Source organism: Boleophthalmus pectinirostris, unplaced genomic scaffold, assembly GCF_026225935.1.
Source record: "Boleophthalmus pectinirostris isolate CB_2022bp ecotype Guang Dong unplaced genomic scaffold, ASM2622593v1 HiC_scaffold_8, whole genome shotgun sequence".
Lineage (NCBI taxonomy): Eukaryota > Metazoa > Chordata > Actinopteri > Gobiiformes > Gobiidae > Boleophthalmus > Boleophthalmus pectinirostris.
The window spans coordinates 786,714-806,474 of record NW_026571515.1 but is presented as its reverse complement, the minus strand read 5'-3'; the positions used below and the strand labels follow the sequence as shown (position 1 = coordinate 806,474).

The window sequence follows — 19,761 nt, the reverse complement described above, 5'->3', positions numbered from 1 at the left end:
GGGTCTGTTTTTACCTTGTTAAACTCACCTGTGCTCACCTGGACTCACCTGGGCCCACCTGTGCTCACCTGTGCTCACCTGTATGTGTGTCTCCCTGTCTCTGAAGGGCCGTTAGTCTGTTTTTACCTGGTTGTGCTCACCTGTGCTCACCTGTGCTCACCTGTCTCTGAAGGGCCGTCAGTCTGTTTTTATCTGTTGGTCTCAGTGGAGGATGCAGTCTGTTTTTACCCGTTTAAACTCACCTGTCCTCATCTGTCCTCACCTGTGCTCTCCTGTGCTCACCTGTATGTGTGTCTCCCTGTCTCTGAAGGGCCTTTAGTCTGTTTTTGCAGCTTTAAACTCACCTGTGTTCACCTGTATTTACCAGTGTGTACCTGTATGTATCTCTCACTCTTTCTGAAGGGCCATGGGTCTGTTTTTACCTGGTTAAACTCACCTGGGCTCACCTGGGCTCACCTGGGCTCTGCTGTATGTGTCTCTCTGTCTCTGAAGGACCATCAGTCTGTTTTTACCTGTTAAAGTCTCACACCTGTTGGTCTCAGTGGAGGATGGAGTCTGTTTTTACCTGTTTAAACTCACCTGTCCTCACCTGTGCTCACCTGTCCTCACCTGTCCTCACCTGTCCTCACCTGTCCTCACCTGTGCTCACCTCACCTGTCCTCACCTGTCCTCACCTGTGCTCACCTGTGCTCACCTGTCCTCACCTGTGCTCACCTGTCCTCACCTGTGCTCACCTGTCCTCACCTGTCCTCACCTGTCTCTGTCTCCATCTCTGTGTGCAGGTGGCTAAGTGCCGGTTCCAGCGCGTCCTGCTGCCGTCTCACTCCCTGGACACCGTCTCTGCGTCGGACATGTTGTTCTGCTTCGAGGTTCTCTCCAGAGACCTGGCCAAAGAGAGAGTGGTGGAGCTGCGCGTGCACCAGGTACAGACAGGGCCGACAGGTGCACCAGGTGACAGGGCCGACAGGTGCACCAGGTACAGACAGGGCTGACAGGTGCATCATTTACAAACAATGAATCTGTTATAAATTCTGAATCAGACGTTGCTTCCTTACTGCTTGATTTTGACTTTTTGACTTTAGACTTTCTCGTCTCTGAGGGGAAATTCTTTTTTTACCATCACATCTCGTTTGACCTGCAGGTTCATCAAAATAAAATCTGAACATCATGAAAAAGTTCAATATCATAAAGTCTCATGACACAGAGTGAAGCTTTATTTTTTAAGCCCGTTTGTTTGGGATGTAACGATATTCGATAGAATATTGAGTCGTTGGATCCTGGTGTCCTGTTGGTCGATCCTCGTGTTCCTCCAGGTCTCCGTGTTTTTTTTGTTTTGGTCAGAGTTTGTTAGAATATTTCAGCTGTGAGTCTCTGTGGAGCTGTTTTCTGTTTCTGCATCTGAGGAGGACGAGAGAAAACTGGACAGAGATCTGATCTGATCTTATCTTTACTCACTTTATTTGACCTTCACAGATGCAGGAACGACAAAGAGATTCACTTTAGAATCGCTTTTGTCTTCACGTGGGCTTTAACTCTTTCCCCCCCGGACGCCGACTAGGAACAACCCATACATATGTTACTAGTTCTGCCCATAGAGCATCACTGCATAAAAGAAAACAGACTTCCACGAGTGATTATAAATCAATTTTACACTCATGAACTTAATTGTAACACAGACATATTTGTATCTCTGGAAACCTCAGACTCTGAACTCTTCATTTCTGGATATTTAAATGTGATTCAACTCATTTATAGGTGTATAACAGCTCACTGAAAATGAGAGTTTACCTGCTCAGGTGCAAAATCGAAAACAAAAAACTACATTCATCATTTGATATCTGCATGTTCTGAGTATTATATTCATAAAAAAAATTAAAAATATACTTTGTCAAAGTATTTAAACAGATTTCATATCACCAGATACAGTGAAGCCAAGTGTGCACCTGTTTTTACCTGTTGTTCACCTGTGTGCACCTAATTCATTTTTTCCATTTAACTTATTCAACTTATTTAATTTATTCAACAAATTCAGCTTATTATAATATAATAATATAATAATAAAACTCTTCCCCGTCAGTGGGAGTCCAGTATGTGTCATCTTGGTCACTTTCTCGTGTGCAGAGCTCCACATAAGTGTTTGTTTCTGTAGCGATTCTGTTATACATCACATCTTGGAAAAAAAGACTGAAATATTTTAAAGGACTGGCCTGAGCAACATCCAGATTTCAGGACAGTTTTGGTTCATAATCGAGTATAAAGTCCAGATAGTTTGTTTGGACATCGCAGGACTCCACACAGACGCATCAGCTGTATTCTCATCTTCGTAAGTTTCACTCTCTGTAAGTCCGTCGCTGTCGCTGTTTTCCACTTTATAATCAACTTCATCATCACTTTGAAATCTATAAAAGTCACTTTCTCTAAACTTATCCATAAAATACGTCCGCTCCTCATTATTTCTAAAACTGTGCGCCGCGATCTTTCCATTGCTCGTGTTTCGTGTTGTGTTTTTTCCCGAAGCTCCATCGTCACAACTTTGATTAACTTCGGAAAAAATCGGCGAAAAACATATCCTTGAATCCTATTGGTCAGTCTAGTGTGGGTTGTAGTGGCCCCGACCGATCACAGTCTCTGTTTACATGTGAAAAACCGAGCCATTTCTAAAGGTCGTCAAATCACGTCTTTAGTGAAACAGCGGAGGAGTCAAAAGTCGTCATTAAGGAAACAAGGGGGTCGTCAAATGTCGTCTTCATGGGGGAAAGAGTAAATCAAACGCACTCGTGATAAGCACTTTCTCTTTTTCTCACACTTGTCTCAGAAGTTTGAGTCAGAAGACGTGTGTGAGACGTTTGTGTGAAACAGAACCTGAGTCTGAGTCCAGAAAAACGAGCACAGACTGTAGGGGGCAGAGTGGGAGGAGCCTCGTACTGTCTGATAGTGTCTGTACAGTCTGTGTGAAGAGTCGACCGGTTTATTATCAAATATAAAACGTGCTGCTGAAGTCCTGCTCCCATTTTCCCCACAGAGCTCATCGATCCCGGGCCCGAGTTTTATTTTGCTGAATGTTAAATCGTTGTTTATTGGATTGAGGCAGTTTGTCACAGTCACAGTGACCTGCCCCCTGAGGAGAGCAGCGCGGCGATAATTACACTCCTGAATTTTAAACATTTCACTGCCTTTTTTTACATGTTGAAACTTAAAGGTTGTATAGAGGATTTTCCAAGGAAGGAGAAATCCAGCGACTGTTTGTCATTTTTCAAATGTTGCTCCTGCGTGAAACCACCCCCCCTCCCCACAGCTCCTACGTAGAAACACCTCCTCCCTCCTCCTCCTTACGCCACAAACAGGTTTGTTTCTAGAAAACAAGTCCTCATCGCTGCACATGACTTGTAAACAACTAACTACAGTGTTGGTTAGGCAAGACGGAGAAGTGAGGAGCGGGGGGAGGGGGGGCGCGGACATTTCGTGCGCAGAGAAGAAGTGAGGAGCAGGGGGAAGAACGGAGCGGGGAGAGGAGAGAGAGGAGAGAGGAGCAGTAAGGGGTGCAGAGATTCCGTGCGAATGAACTAGCTACAACACGCAGCAGCAAGTGGACTCTTTCTTTGCATTGAAAATGACGTTTTCAGACATAGGATATCACATTTGTGTCCTGAAAAACGTTTGTCTCACTCTTGGAAATAAAGTACGTTTTCATAATCAGCAGAAGTTTCCTGTCCAGGAGTAATTTGTGACCAGTGGTTCAGTCTTTAGACTCTTCGTCTGCTTCAGTCGCGCCATCGCTGGAATGAATCTCCAAGAATCACCTTAGTTTGTCTTCGCTGCTTTTCCCCTTGTTTTCTTCTTTCACCTCAAAAACGGACTTTCTTTTGCGGCGAACTGCTCCTGGATTCTTGTCGCCATCGCAACAAACTTTGTGTGAACTGCGAGGAAGATATAGGTGAAAAAAGCCGCTAAGAACTGTTGTGTTGGTGGAGTAAACAGCGTCTGTGTCGTACGTAAACCACGTACCGGCGGCGCAGGCAAGTCAGTTACACTAGAAACGTAGGGAGTTTGATTGACAGCCTGTCAGCTCACAGATAACGAGGCAGTGTCGTTATCTATTGGCAAATGTTTAGCCCCACCACGTCCAGAGTTGATGAATTTTTATTCTCTTTTTTTTGGTCATCATAATTACAAGGCGACTGCATCTATAATCTATCACTGACAATTTGAAACAAAAAAAATCCTCCATACAACCTTTAATTTCAGTAGAACTAACCCCTTAAACCTTTTTTTTTTTTTTTTACGTTTTCAGAAACTCCAAGTCCCCAACATTCCCATTTCGAAGTGCGCCGCGTGTCTGAAGCCGCCCGTGTCCGAGGAGGACAAACTGAAGAGGTGCACGCGCTGTTACCGCGTCGGATACTGCAACCAGTGAGTGTCGACCGTCCCGCCTCCGTCAGACCGACCCGTGACCTTTCACCTCTGACCTCTGACCCTCTCGTCCCTCAGGGTGTGTCAGAGAACCCACTGGCCCAACCACAAGGCTCTGTGTCGCCCGCACACCGAGCTCGTGGGTCTGCCCTTCCTCATCAGCGTCCCCGAGTCCAGACTGACCACCGCCAGGCTCACTCAGCTGCTGCAGGGCTACTCCAGGTACGACGGGGACAGGGGCTACGACAGGTGGACAGGGGCTACGACAGGTACGACAGGGACAGGGGCTACGACAGGTGGACAGGGGCTACGACAGGTACGACGGGGACAGGGGCTACGGCAGGTACGACAGGTGCAACAGGAGCTACGACAGGGGCTACGACAGGGGTACAGGCGCTGCTCCAACTGGACCCAAAGAGACTAACCACATGGTCCTGGTCCTGGTCCTGGTCCTGGTCTGGTCCTGGTCTGGTCCTGGTCTGGTCCTGGTCTGGTCCTGGTCTGGTTGAGTTAGTTTGTTGTTGGCGTCAGAATGTTTCCAAAGTTCCAACACAGATGTGAGTGTAAAAGTCAAAGGGTCGTGTCCTGTTTAAACTTTCTGTTTAAACTGTCTGAGCTCTCGTGATCTCATGATGTCGTGATCTCATGATGTCGTGATCTCGTGATCTCATGATGTCGTGATCTCGTGATGTCGTGATCTCATGTTTTCATTCTTCTCCTTGTGTCTCTGTGCGTCTTTAGGTTTTCAGTGAACGTGTTCCAGCCTCCGTTCCAGTCTGGACGTTTGTCTCCGGAGAGCTCCCAGAGCCGCTCGGACCTGCCCCCGCTGTCTGTGCCCTCAGAGGGCTCAGAGGACGAGGCCATGGGCGAGAGCTCCGGAGAACCCGGAGAACCCGGAGAGGCCGAAGAGCAGGCAGAGTGTGCTCAGGCCTCGGCGCTCGTCTCTGGGGACGCTCAGCCCCTGTCCTCCCCCTCCACCGTCACAGACTCTGGAGTCTCTGAGCTCAGCTCCTCGGCCTCCTGCTGCTCCGACCCTCACGCAGAGAAGGAGACGTCCTGTGAAAAAGCCGTCAGGCCAGAAGGTACCAACAAACACTCAGAACATCTGCAGATGAACAGAGCAGGAGACAAAGGGCAGTGACAGAGTCAGAGCCTTTGGTTCATAATGTGATCTGTTTGTGTTTGTGTGTCAGCGGCTGTCACTGGATACCAGCACTCGCCTGAGGCTCTGTCGGGCCAGAGTCAGTTCTACATCTCCATCCTGGACTCCAACAACAAGGAGCAGAAGCTGGAGGAGAGAGGTTTCAAACGTTCATATCTCTGTTTAAATAAGCTGAATACATTAGAACCTCGTGTCCACTTATTCCCTGACTCTTCCTCCTGCAGAGGACAGTCTCCTGGACCTGTCTGAGGACTGCACTCTGGAGCTGGTGTGGAAGAATAACGAGCGTCTGAAGGAGTATGTTCTGGTGAGCTCCAAAGACCTGGAGTTTGAGGAGGACCCGGGCTCCCTGAGTGAGACGTCCAGAGCCGGACACTTCAGTCTGGAGCAGTGTCTGAACCTGTTCACTCGCCCGGAGGTGCTCGCCCCAGAGGAGGCCTGGTGAGGACAGAGGGTCTTCACTGTGACGGAGATGGAGCTGAGGAGCGTCTGAATGTTCATGAATGTTCATGTTTGTGTTGAAGGTACTGCCCCAAGTGTCAGCAGCACAGAGAGGCGTCTAAACAGCTGCTCCTGTGGCGCCTGCCCAACGTCCTGATCATCCAACTCAAACGCTTCTCCTTCAGGAGCTTCATCTGGAGAGACAAGATCAACGACATGGTGGACTTCCCCGTCAGGTACACGCACCTGTCCATGCACCTGTCCATGCACCTGTCCATGCACCTGTCCACGCACCTGTCCACAGTGCCCCTCTCTTGACGCTCTGTCCTCAACCTGTATAAACACACACTCTTTAGACTCTTGAGCTGTGAGTCGTGTGTCCAGAGGTTTTCACACTCGTGTCTCAAATCGTGTTCCACATTCACAGTCTCAGTCGTAATCGTGGCTCTCGTGGCTCGTCTCGTTGCAGAAACTTGGACTTGAGTAAGTTTTGTATCGGTCAGAAGGACGACCTGCAGCAGGCTCCTGTGTACGACCTGTACGCTGTGATAAACCACTACGGGGGCATGATTGGGGGGCACTACACGGCCTACGCCCGCCTGCCCAGCGACAAGAACAGCCAACGCAGCGACGTCGGTGAGAAGCACCTGGAGCTACACACGACACAACCAAACATGTTAAACATGAACATCTTGTGTTGTCATGATAGTAACTTTTACCTCTCTCTTTTGTTTCTGTGCTCTTAACCCTCTGGTCTGCTCTGGTCTGTCTGGTCTGGTCTGCTCTGGTCTGGTCTGCTCTGGTCTGCTCTGGTCTGCTCTGCTCTGGTCTGCTCTGGTCTGCTCTGGTCTGCTCTGGTCTGCTCTGCTCTGGTCTGCTCTGGTCTGGTCTGCTCTGCTCTGGTCTGCTCTGGTCTGGTCTGCTCTGGTCTGCTCTGGTCTGCTCTGGTCTGCTCTGGTCTGCTCTGCTCTGGTCTGCTCTGCTCTGGTCTGCTCTGGTCTGCTCTGGTCTGCTCTGGTCTGGTCTGGTCTGGTCTGCTCTGGTCTGGTCTGCTCTGGTCTGGTCTGCTCTGGTCTGGTCTGCTCTGGTCTGCTCTGGTCTGGTCTGCTCTGGTCTGCTCTGCTCTGGTCTGGGTCTGCTCTGGTCTGCTCTGGTCTGGTCTGCTCTGGTCTGCTCTGGTCTGCTCTGGTCTGTCTGGTCTGGTCTGCTCTGGTCTGGTCTGGTCTGGTCTGCTCTGTCTGCTCTGGTCTGGTCTGCTCTGGTCTGCTCTCTGGTCTGGTCTGGTCTCTCTGCTCTGGTCTGCTCTGGTCTGGTCTGCTCTGGTCTGGTCTGGTCTGGTCTGCTCTGGTCTGCTCTGGTCTGGTCTGCTCTGCTCTGGTCTGCTCTGGTCTGCTCTGGTCTGGTCTGGTCTGGTCTGGTCTGCTCTGGTCTGGTCTGCTCTGGTCTGCTCTGGTCTGCTCTGGTCTGCTCTGCTCTGCTCTGGTCTGCTCTGGTCTGCTCTGGTCTGGTCTGGTCTGCTCTGGTCTGCTCTGGTCTGCTCTGGCTCTGGTCTGCTCTGGTCTGGTCTGCTCTGGTCTGGTCTGGTCTGGCTCTGGTCTGGTCTGTCTGTCTGCTCTGGTCTGCTCTGGTCTGCTCTGGTCTGGTCTGGTCTGCTCTGGTCTGCTCTGGTCTGCTCTGTCTGGTCTGCTCTGGTCTGGTCTGGTCTGGTCTGCTCTGCTCTGCTCTGCTCTGGTCTGTCTGGTCTGGTCTGGTCTGGTCTGGTCTGCTCTGCTCTGGTCTGCTCTGGCTCTGCTCTGGTCTGCTCTGTCTGGTCTGCTCTGGTCTGCTCTGGTCTGGTCTGGTCTGCTCTGGTCTGCTCTGGTCTGCTCTGGTCTGCTCTGGTCTGCTCTGGTCTGCTCTGCTCTGGTCTGCTCTGGTCTGGCTCTGGTCTGCTCTGGTCTGCTCTGGTCTCTGGTCTGGTCTGCTCTGGTCTGCTCTGGTCTGCTCTGGTCTCTCTGCTCTGGTCTGCTCTGGTCTGGTCTGCTCTGGTCTGCTCTGCTCTGCTCTGTCTGGTCTGCTCTGGTCTGGCTCTGCTCTGTCTGCTCTGGTCTGGTCTGGTCTGCTCTGGTCTGCTCTGTCTGGTCTGGTCTGGTCTGCTCTGGTCTGCTCTGGTCTGTCTGGTCTGGTCTGGTCTGCTCTGGTCTGCTCTGGTCTGGTCTGGTCTGGTCTGGTCTGGTCTGGTCTGCTCTGCTCTGCTCTGGTCTGCTCTGGTCTGGTCTGCTCTGGTCTGGTCTGCTCTGGTCTGCTCTGCTCTGGTCTGCTCTGGTCTGCTCTGCTCTGGTCTGGTCTGTCTGGTCTGGTCTGTCTGCTCTGGTCTGTCTGCTCTGGTCTGGTCTGCTGGTCTGGTTGCTCTGGTCTGGTCTGGTCTGGTCTGGTCTGGTCTGGTCTGCTCTGGTCTGCTCTGTCTGCTCTGCTCTGGTCTGGTCTGGTCTGCTCTGCTCTGCTCTGGTCTGCTCTGCTCTGGTCTGGTCTGTCTGGTCTGCTCTGGTCTGGTCTGCTCTGGTCTGTCTGGTCTGCTCTGGTCTGCTCTGGTCTGGTCTGCTCTGGTCTGCTCTGGTCTGCTCTGGTCAGGTTGGCGTCTTTTTGACGACAGCACCGTCACGATGGTGGAGGAGTCTCAGGTGGTGACTCGTTACGCCTACGTCCTGTTCTACCGCCGCAGGAACAGCCCCGTGGAGCGACCGCCGCGCGTGCCCCGCCCACTCGGAGCGGAGTCGCCCACGACCGCGGGAGCGGCCGCCAGCCAGGTGAGACCCCCCACCCCCACCCCACCCCCCCCCTCTGAGCGGCGCAGGGCGAGGAAGAGAGCGATGAAGACGCTTTAAAGTCTGTGATGAGACAAGAGCAGGTTTGTCACAGACGAGCGTCCAGGCTCTTTATTTATTTATATGATTATAAACAAAAACTTAAACAGAAGAACTGTGACTCTCCCACAGAGACTCTAAAGTCTCTAAAGTCTCTAAAGTCTCTTGTGTCTCGTGGTGTTTTGGCTCTTTTCCTCAGACCTCGGCCTGAGCCAAAGAGCTTCTGTTTAAACTGACCTGAGACTTGAGTCTCCACAGACGTGACCAGACTGTTTATCTACACCTCTCTGTCAGTCTCTGTTCAACAACTAAAACTCCTGTCGTACAATCACTGTGACCTGAGGCGAGAGTGACCTCAGGTCGTGTGACCTCAGGTCGTGTGACTTTCACCTGAAGCTCTGAGTTGTTTATCCAACTCTATTCAAACTTTAACTCAAGTCTAAAGTGTCGAGCTACAGTCTGCACTCACCACACTCACTCTGAGCGAGCCTGGGTTAGCATGAGTTAGCCTGGTTTAGCCTGGCTTAGCTTGCGTTAGCGTGAGTTAGCTCGTGTTAGCGTGAGTTAGCCCGTGTTAGCCCGTGTTAGCGTGAGTTAGCCTGGTTTAGCCTGGCTTAGCTTGCGTTAGCGTGAGTTAGCGTGAGTTAGCCCGTGTTAGCTTGAGTTAGCCTGGTTTAGCCTGGCTTAGCTTGCGTTAGCGTGAGTTAGCATGAGTTAGCGTGAGTTAGCCCGTGTTAGCCGTGTTAGCATGAGTTAGCCTGGTTTAGCCTGGCTTAGCTTGCGTTAGCGTGAGTTAGCCCGTGTTAGCGTGAGTTAGCCTGGTTTAGCCTGGCTTAGCTTAGTTAGCGTGAGTTAGCCCGTGTTAGCGTGAGTTAGCGTGAGTTAGCCTGAGTTAGCGTGAGTTAGCCCGTGTTAGCCTGCGTTAGCCTGCGTTGCACAGTTAGCCTGACCCCGGTTTCCGCCAATCGCAGGCCGCTCTGATTTGGCGAGAGTTGGAGGAAGACGAGGGTCTGCGCAGACGGCCGAGGGGCCGGGCCGAGCGCAGGGCCCCGGGGAGCCGTGGGGACCCGCACCTGTCACGGCACCTGTCACAGCACCTGTCAGAACACCTGTCAGAGGACGACGACTGGACCCGATACCTGCTGCTCGCCACCGTCGCCGCCGCGCTCGGCCTCGTCATCAACATGTTCTACTCCCTCATCTACAGGGCGCCCTGGGTCTGAGCCCAGACCAGACCCGGACTAAACCTGGACTAAACCAGGATCTATTTACTGCAGGGGCCCTGGGTCTGAGGACTGAACCTGGGTCTAAACCAGGGACTCGGCCTGTGACCTGTAGTCTACTGAAGTAGGACTAAACCAGAACTAAACCAGGACTAAAGTGGGTCTGGAGTGGCCTGTCTATGCATGAGTCCCTGTAACAGTGGACTGAGTCTGGACCTGAGACTCGTCCCAGGACCTGGTCCGTCCTGGACTCTGTGTCCTGGTCTGAGTCTGGAGCTCAGAGGAAACTTTAAATAAACTGAGTTTTATTTTCCTTTTAAACACAAAGATGCTCCAGAGTCAAACAGGATCAGATCAGGTCTGCAGGTTTTTGCGTCAGATGAAATGTTTCTGAAAACTTTATATTTAAACTTTACATCAAAACTGAAGTAAACTCCAAGATAGAGTTTTATGCACTTGGGAAAAATCCAACAGGGAAACGTCTGTGTTATTCCCGATTCTCACAGGATCAGTCTGACCTGTGACCTGTGACCTGTGACCTGTGGTGATTTGTAGGAACTGTGGAGGAGCCTCAGATCTTCATCCTGTGTGGATGCTCCGTGTCTGTAAAGTAAAAACTCTGCCACAAATGACCAAAGACAAACTCAAACAGAAACAGAAACTGTGTCTCCAAACTCAGACGTGGGCTGATGAAACTCGTCCAGTGTGAATCTACATCTCACTCTTTGTTGTTGTAATTGTTCTTTTTCTTTTCTCTTTCAGTCTCAGTTGTCCCGTTTACATGAGCACTTTAATTAAAAATTAAAATTAAAAATTGTATTCTGAATCTAAATTAATTCCGCTCTAAAAGGAGCATGTAAACACTTCCTGCTGATTATTCAGAGTTAAACTTAATTCCAAAGTGAGTGGGTGGTTTATTCTGATTTAATTTATTCCTGGATCATCTAAACATTTATTCATCTTAAAAATAATTGCGGTCGTTCCGCGCGCTCGCTGAGTCGCTCTCCAACCAAAACATTTGTTTTAATAAGTGCTGGAAGAGGAGCTTTCACACGGGATTAATCCAATTTGGGGACGTCTGGTAATTTGCAGATTCCCGCCCGACACTTGTGTTATTCACAGAGAATTTGCACAGGATGAACCAAGTCTGTAAATAACTCTTGTTTTACTGCCACTGACAGACTGAAAGAGAAAAGAACACGAAAAGAAAAGAGACAGAAAAGATTCAACTGGGTCCAGTCAAGTGGTAACGGAGGAAACAGGGTCAGATTTTTGACATTCAAATGTCTCTTATTCAGAAACTAGAGGAACTATTGAAATAAGTAAAGTATCAGAATGTAGGAAAGAGTTACACTCCAACAGGGTCAAGTTAAACCTGTGAGATTCTTTCAAGTTCAAGACAAAAAATTTTAAAACTCATGTCGGTAACGGAGGGAATGAAATATGCAGCACTTTTTGGTCAATAAATCCAAACAGTGATAACTCTTGGTTCTCACTTCCATATCCTTAACAAACTGGTTTGAATATTTGCTTCATATAGTTTTCTACCATATGGTACAAGATTAGGTTGAAAAACCTCTGACTTTTTGACTCATGAGATTTTTTATTAAGAAAGTTCATGGTAACGGAGGGAAAAGTAACGGAGGGAAAATTGTACAAACAAGTAGAAGGTGCAGGATTTTACATCATTTGTTGCTTTTTTTCTTCTGAAAACTTTAATATTACTTCAAAATGAAAGAAACTATTTCTATAAAATATGTCAGTCCTTCCAAGAACATTTTTATCATTTTAAATACTTTTTTTTTTTTTAAAATCCTGTCCCTTCATCAACAGTTCAAAGATGGAATAACACAAGATATGATGAAATACAAACATTTATTTACATGATTTTTGGGTCTTTGAAATTTGGGAAATAATTTTTGTTCCATGTTTCATACATGGTCTGTTTAAAACGGATGGAACTTTAGAACCAAAAATGGTACAGAAAAAAGATCAACAGTTTGATAAACTCGAGTACATATGTATCTGTTCAATACACTTTTATATCAGATGAATTAACTTGAGTTTTTGGTCTTGTTGTTTACTTCTGTTTGACCGAAACCAAATACAACAACAAACTCTGAGACGCAGATTCACACTGGACGAGTTTTATCACCCGACGTCTGAGTTTGGACAAATACAGTCGGTCATTTGAGGCAGAATTTTTACTTTACAAATGACAGACACGGATCTTAATCACCTGGGATTAAGATTTAAGATTCTCCTCCACAATGACTACAAATAAATATAAATATAATAAAACTAATCCTATGAGAATCTTAAAAACACAAAAGTCTCTGCACGAACATCTGTGTGTCTTAAAACAGATTCAGAAAGAAACTTTATTTGATCCGTTTGTTATTTTTATTACTGAGAATATTTTTTCAACAAAGTCAAACTTGAAATCGCTGAAATCCAAAAAAAAAAACTTATTATAAAACTTTAAATTAAAAAGCAATAAGTAGAATTACACTTTGTCAGAATGAAGAAGTTTTAACGTGATGTAATTTAAATGTGTGATTAGTGTTTTAAAGCCATATTTAAGAGTCTCAGGAGCTGAAAACACGACTGAACTCTGAACTCTAAACTCTAAACTCATTTATCTGATTTACTCTTACACAGCACTTAATCACTTTTTTATTTACATTTTGTCATTTTAATCAGAATAAATCCGCTCTAGAGTCACAGATGTTTAGAGCGTCCGTCTCGTCGGAGTTTAATCGTTTTATTTTTTTATTTTTATTTTATTTATTTTTGAGTTCTGGTTCTGGTTCTGATCCAAAGCGGCGTGTGAATGTTTTGACCTCAGGGTGGCGCCGTGGCTCCAGTTTTAGAGCTTTATGCAAATCTCTGCTCTGAATATTTATGTGGTGGTGATGAATATGCGCATGTGTAATGAGGGCGGGGCCACGTGGGGAAGCTGAATCCTGATTGGACACGAGGGTTTAACTCCGCCGTCTGTGAGCGAGTGACGGCCGAGTTTAACCAATCACAGTCAAGTGTGGACGTTCAGAAGAAGCAGACGAGTTTATTTACGTCTTTAAAACCAGGACTGAACCAAGACTGAACCAGGACTATATCAGGACTAAACCGGGTCTAAATCAGGCCTAAACTGGGTCTTAAACCAGGACTAAACCAGGACTAAACAAGGACTAAACCAGGACTAAACTGGGTCTACTCTGGATCTGAACCGGGACTAAACCGGCACTAATCCGGACCTAAATTGGGACTAAACCAGGTCTAAACTATGACTAAACTGGGACTAAACCGGGACTAAACTGGGTCTAAGCAAGGACTAAACTGTGACTAAACTGGGCCTAAATCGGGACTAAACTGGGACTAAACCAGGTCTAAACCGGGACTAAACCGGGACAAAACCAGGCCTAATCTGGACCTAAATCAGGACTAAACCGGGACTAATCCGGATCTGAACCAGGACTAAACGAGATCTAAACTATGACTAAACCAGATCTAAAGTGGGTCTAAGCAAGGACTAAACTGGGCCTAATCTGGACCTAAATTGGGACTAAACCGGGACTGAACCAGGACAAAATTAGGACTAAGAACAGAACAGAAAATAGAGGATTATGGGATTTTACTTGAATCTTGTTAAAATCAAACTCTGGTTTTCTGTTTTCTCCACATCGCCCCCTCCTGGCCGCGACAATCGGCTCTGGTCGTTTGTTCGTTTGTTTGTTTGTTTTTGGTCTTAACGACGTTTTGTCCAATCAACTGTGTAAATGAAATGATTCTTGTTTATTATGATGATGAATTCTTGATGATTTAAACGGTTTTAAACGTTGTAATAATCTGCAATAATGTGACGAAGACGCCTCCACAAACGCTGCTTCCTCCCGAAAATAAAACACAACGGCTTCCAAACTCTGAGCTCTCCTCGTCTCAAATGTGGAGCTTTGTCTTTTTATTTTTGTGTTTTTTTTGTTTTGGTTTTTGTTCTGTTTCCTGTTGGAGTTTGGGTTAAATCCTGGTTTGTGTTTCAGGCCTCCGGTCAGTCCCTGTTCGGACCCGATCTGGACCAAGAGGGACCCCCAACGCTGAGCCCCGAGATCGGGGAGAGCGCCGCGCCGTCCTACAGCAACATGGAGGAGGTGGACTAAAACCCGGACTAAAACCCGGACTAAAACCCGGACTAAAACCCGGACTAAAAACCGGACTAAAACCAGGACTAAAAACAGGACTAAAAACAGGACTAAAAACAGGACTAAAAACAGGACTACAGCAACATGGAGGAGGTGGACTAAACCATGTCTAGATCAGGATTAAACCATAACTAAACCAGGACTAAGCTAGGACCAGACCAGGACCAGACCAGGACTACAGGAACATGGTGGTGGTGGACTAAACAGAGACTAAACCAGGACTAAACCAGGACTAAACCAGGACTAAACCAGGACTAAACCAGGACTGGACTAGAACTAGACAAGAACCTACAGCAGGACTACACAAACCTGGAGGAGATGGACTAGACCGGAAACCAGGACTAAACCAGAACTAAACCAGGACTAAACTGAAACCACCCTTGGACTCTGCGAGAACTTGAACAGGTCTAGACGAGGACCGAGTCTGGACTAACCCGGGGATTAAACCAGGACTCTCCAGGACTAAACGCGGATCGGGAGAGGTGCTTCTTTCACTTTTAGAAAAAAAAACCCGTTCTGGTCTTTTATCGGATCTGTATTTACCCAAACTCTTCGTCGCCGTCGTCTTCGTTGGGAAACTGAACTTTTCTGAACTTCAGCGCGACTCCTGCTGCCGCGGCAGACGCTCCTACCGCACCCGGAGCTCAACGCGAGGCCCGGACGCCGAGACCAACGCCGAGACCAACGCCGAGCCTCCGGGACCCGAACCCGGACCACGTTGAGTCTTTGTTCTGCAGAAAGTTGCTCTGGGAAACAAAACGGAGGATCGACAGAAACCGAGAAAACGAAACGAGAAGCGCAAGGGGGAAATGTCGACGTGAAAATGTCGTGTTTAATTCAAATTCCGGGGTAAAACCTGATTTAATTTTCAGTCCGAGTGAAAAATAAAGTGTGTGGTTTGTTTAACGACGCGAACGAATGAAAAATCTGATTCTAGTTGATGCTAAAAGTTTAAAAACTGATGTTGAAACTAAATCCTCTTCTGTTTTTACAGCCTTAACATAAATAAAAAAATACACAGATCTTTTTCTCAACGGCCAAAAGTGCCGCGACGTCGAGTAAACGTCACTTTTCGGTTCATGTTTTTTTGTCGCTTTCTCCAGTAGTTTCATAAATCTGCCCCATCACCAACAAACTCCACAAAGGATAAACATTCCACTATCACTGTCAAGAATTTTAATCTTTTATCAGGTTCTTCATCATATTTTTATTACTCTTTCAGAGACGCTTCATTCTTGTCTAGAGTCGTTTATTTTGAAGTTAAATCATCTTCTGCGTGGACACATCATTTCACTTCTGGTAGATTTAAGTGTTTTTATCTTAAATTTTGGCCAAACTTTTTTACAGCGATGAATTTATCCACAACTATGAAGAGAAGAAAGAAGAAAACTTAAAGAAAACGACGACGACACAAAACCGTCACACAACAAACTCAACTCATGTTCTGATCAGGAACAAAACAGAAGGAACTTCAATTCTACAATTACAAATAAAAATGGATTTGTGACGTTTAAATGTTCCACGTCTCCAGCACCACAACATGAGTTTAGTTGAGTTTGAGATTAATGTGGCTCGTTGTTTCCTTTAAACTTTCGTCTTTTCTTCTCTTGATAGTTTGGACTGGGATCATTAAGAAGTTACCGATACGATACAGACGTCGATACAGGGAGCTTTCGATTTGATACGATAAATATTTCAAATTGATTCAACATAATTCAAATAAAAATAAAGTCTAACTCATGTGTGACACTAAAAGTCTTTGTTAAATCACTTCTTCTTGTGTAAAGTTCATCTGAAACAAACATTTTAATCCTCAAAACAGTGAAAATGTCAAATGTGTCGCATAAACTACAACAAAACTGGAGCTGGAACTAAATCATTTAGTCAAATAAACCAAAAAATCCTTTTGGTGAAATATCGAAGCCGCAGAACTCAATATCGATACTGATATATCGATATTTTGATATTTTTGCAAACCCCTATTGGATCGTTGTGGAAAAATTCTTTATCACTGCAAAAGTTTGGCTAAAATTTAAGATTAAAACACTTGAGAGACACTTTAAATCAATCAGAAAATGAGTTGCAGCAAGATGATTTGACTTGACTTTAGTTGAATTCTCTTCAAATAAACGACTCTAGACGAGAGTTGAGCGTCTCTGAACAAGTGAGTCGATAATAAATCTGAAAATAGGATGAAAAACCTGATGTAAGGTTAAAAATCTTGGTCAGATCAAAGAAATTTGCAGCGGTGGAAGAATGTTTACCCTTTGTGGAGTTTGTTGGTTGAAGATTTGGTGATGAAGCTGCTGGAGAAAACGACACATTTACTCAAAAACATTAAGTGGAACTTCTACAAACCTCCAGCGCGACACTTCAGGCGATGGGAAAACTTTTTACTGCAAAATTATTTATCAAATGAAAATCCTGGAGTTCAAATTTATTCAAATGTTCAATAGTTTGATGAGCTTCAGATCTGTCACGTCTCTGGATTCAAATAATTAACAAAAACAGTAAAAGTCGATTGATCTGAGCGGACGCCTTTTTGAGTTTTGTTGAAGGAAATGTAAACGTTGAGAAAGTTAAAAACGTTTGAAGTGTTTTAAAGGTCGTTCCCGTTGGAGCGACTCCGACTCAGAACCTTTAAAGACGATCTCGGTGAAACAGGCGTCACAACTTTGGTGCTGATCTGAGCTCGGGTCAAACCTGAGCTGCTTCACAGACCGCACCTGGTTTGGATGACAGGTGCTGTGACAGGTGCTCTGAAAGGTGCCCTGGCAGGTGATCTGACAGGTGCACTGGGCTGTAGCAGAAGGAATAATATCAGGCGCTGACTTTTTATGCAGAATCTCATTGGGTGTTTGTTTTTTTGTTGATGATTTGTTTTTTTTTTTGTACTTTTGTTTCCTGCTCCTGTGGACGGACGGAGCTGCGCAGTCGGGCCCTCGTCTGCGCAGTCGGAGCCGATCTGCGCAGTCGGGACTTGTCTGCGTAGTCTGGTCTCGCTGCTTAGTCAGGCACTTGTCTGCGCAGCGGGGCCTTCGCCCGCGCAGCGGGGCCTTCGTCCGCGCAGCGGGGCCTTCGTCCGCGCAGCGGGGCCTTCGTCCGCGCAGCGGGGCCTTCGTCTGCGCAGCGGGGCCTTCGTCTGCGCAGCGGGGCCTTCGTCTGCGCAGCGGGGCCTTCGTCCGCGCAGCAGGGCCTTCGCCTGCGCAGCGGGGCCTGTGCATGTGCATGTGTCTCGCCTGTAAAGTGCAGCCTTCGGCCTTGAGCCTGATGTTGGTTTCTGTCCGTGAGTCGTGTCTCTGTGTCTCTGCGTAACATGGGATCATTAAAATGCTGCTGTGGAGAATAAAATGGTTAATATAATAAACTCTTTGACAATGGCTCAAAACGCTCCGGATTTTTATTTATTTATTTTTTTTCTGTCGCCTCATTATTTGTGTCTCTCGTGAGGGACCAGGGGCAGAGCGAGACGTCTCAGATGGAGCAGGGGCCCGCGGGACTTTAGAGATGCTCTGTTTTTAAAATCTGATCCAGAAACATTGAACTTTACGGTGGATCTGTGTCGGTTCTTGGTTTGGTTCAGACCCACAGACATAAACCAGCAGGAAGACGACGCCAAAACCTGAACACAAACTCTGATCTGTAAAAAGAACATAACACGTGACACAAGTTTAACCTGAATTTACATGTGTCACGTGAGTGACAGGTGAGTGACAGGTGAGTGACAGGTGAGTGACAGGTGAGTGTCAGGTGAGTGACAGGTGAGTGACAGGAGTGTCAGGTGAGTGACAGGTGAGTGACAGGTGAGTGTCAGGTGAGTGACAGGTGAGTGACAGGTGAGTGACAGGTGAGTGACAGGTGAGTGACAGGTGAGTGTCAGGTGAGTGACAGTGACAGGTGAGTGACAGGTGAGTGACAGGTGAGTGTCAGGTGAGTGTCAGGTGAGTGACAGGTGAGTGACAGGTGAGAGACAGGTGAGAGACAGGTGAGTGACAGGTGAGTGACAGGTGAGTGACAGGTGAGTGACAGTGAGTGTCAGGTGAGTGACAGGTGAGTGACAGGTGAGTGTCAGGTGAGTGACAGGTGAGTGTCAGGTGAGTGTCAGGTGAGTGACAGGTGAGTGACAGGTGAGTGTCAGGTGAGTGACAGGTGAGTGTCAGGTGAGAGACAGGTGAGAGACAGGTGAGTGTCAGGTGAGTGACAGGTGAGTCAGGTGAGAGACAGAGTGTGACAGGTGAGTGTCAGGTGAGTGACAGGTGAGTGACAGGTGAGTGTCAGGTGAGTGTCAGGTGAGTGTCAGGTGAGTGTCAAGTGAGAGACAGGTGAGAGACAGGTGAGTGACAGGTGAGTGTCAGGTGAGTGACAGGTGAGTGTCAGGTGAGTGACAGGTGAGTGTCAGGTGAGTGTCAGGTGAGAGACAGGTGAGTGTCAGGTGAGTGACAGGTGAGTGTCAGGTGAGTGACAGGTGAGTGACAGGTGAGTGTCAGGTGAGTGACAGGTGAGTGACAGGTGAGTGACAGGTGAGTGACAGGTGAGTGTCAGGTGCAGATTTGTTGACCTGGTTTGTGGTTCAGGTCTAATTCCTGGGCCTGTCCACATGAAACAGGAGAATGTTTTTATATATTTTTATCATTAAAGAGCAGAATTGTGTGAGTAAAAATACTTCATCTTAAAAATAAATATAATATAATAAATATTTAAAGTGTCTGAACTCAAAACTGATGAAAAGATTCAAGTTGAAACACCCCGGGTTTGTGGAGGTTGGTAAAAGAGTTGAGACCGAGTCATCGTTTTGCGAGTCTCAAGTCTTTGACCTCAAGTCCGAGTAAAGTCCCGAGTCAAATACAGTCAAGTCCAAGTCGAGTCTCAAGTCACTGTTCCATCAGTCCAAGTCAAGTCCAAGTCGTCTGCTTTGAGCTTCAAGTCGTTTCAAGTCTTTAAATCACGAAATACAGCTTTGATTTTTGCAATTTATTTGAATTTTAAACGAAATTATACTTAAAAAGTCGTGGAATATTTATACAATATTCGTAGAAATGCAATTATTTTCTTTTTTAAATGTTTTGACAAGATCTTCGTGTGAATGATTTCAATCAGAACAAAAAGAATTCAGATTTAAAAGAGCTAAAGAACTTTTTCATCATAAAGGATCATGTTCTGTGTAGTTCCCTCTGTTGTACTGTGTTGTACTTTAGATTACTGTAGTACTTTTGAGTATCTCAGTACTTCAGTTCCATCCAAAGTGACAAACACAAGTGGGAGCGACATGTTCCAGTTTGTTCCTGTAAAATTCAGCGCTGCATTTATCAACTGTAAAGACAAAAGTCTTTTATAAAAACATTTTTCTGGAAGCATCGAGTCGAGTCCCAAGTTTTAGTCCATTTTATTAAGTCAAGTGTCAAGTCCTAAAAACAGTGACTCAAGTCTGACTCGGGTCACGACTCGCAGGTCCCACCTCTGGTCGGTAAAAATAAAACTGAAAA

General features: G+C 46.7%; 1 protein-coding gene across 1 annotated transcript in view; it reads left to right on the top strand.

The window, feature by feature from the left end:
• Nucleotides 1-17,666, top strand: part of usp19 (ubiquitin specific peptidase 19) — a 50,130-nt gene extending 32,464 nt beyond the window's left edge. Inside the window, 10 exon segments of the mRNA XM_055166462.1 lie at nt 783-923; nt 4,292-4,410; nt 4,489-4,632; nt 5,152-5,492; nt 5,604-5,711; nt 5,797-6,013; nt 6,097-6,249; nt 6,483-6,649; nt 8,624-8,799; nt 14,120-17,666. Coding sequence (XP_055022437.1) covers nt 783-923; nt 4,292-4,410; nt 4,489-4,632; nt 5,152-5,492; nt 5,604-5,711; nt 5,797-6,013; nt 6,097-6,249; nt 6,483-6,649; nt 8,624-8,799; nt 14,120-14,236 — 1,683 coding nt within the window. The 3' untranslated portion in view covers nt 14,237-17,666.
• The last annotated feature ends 2,095 nt before the right edge of the window (nt 17,667-19,761 follow it).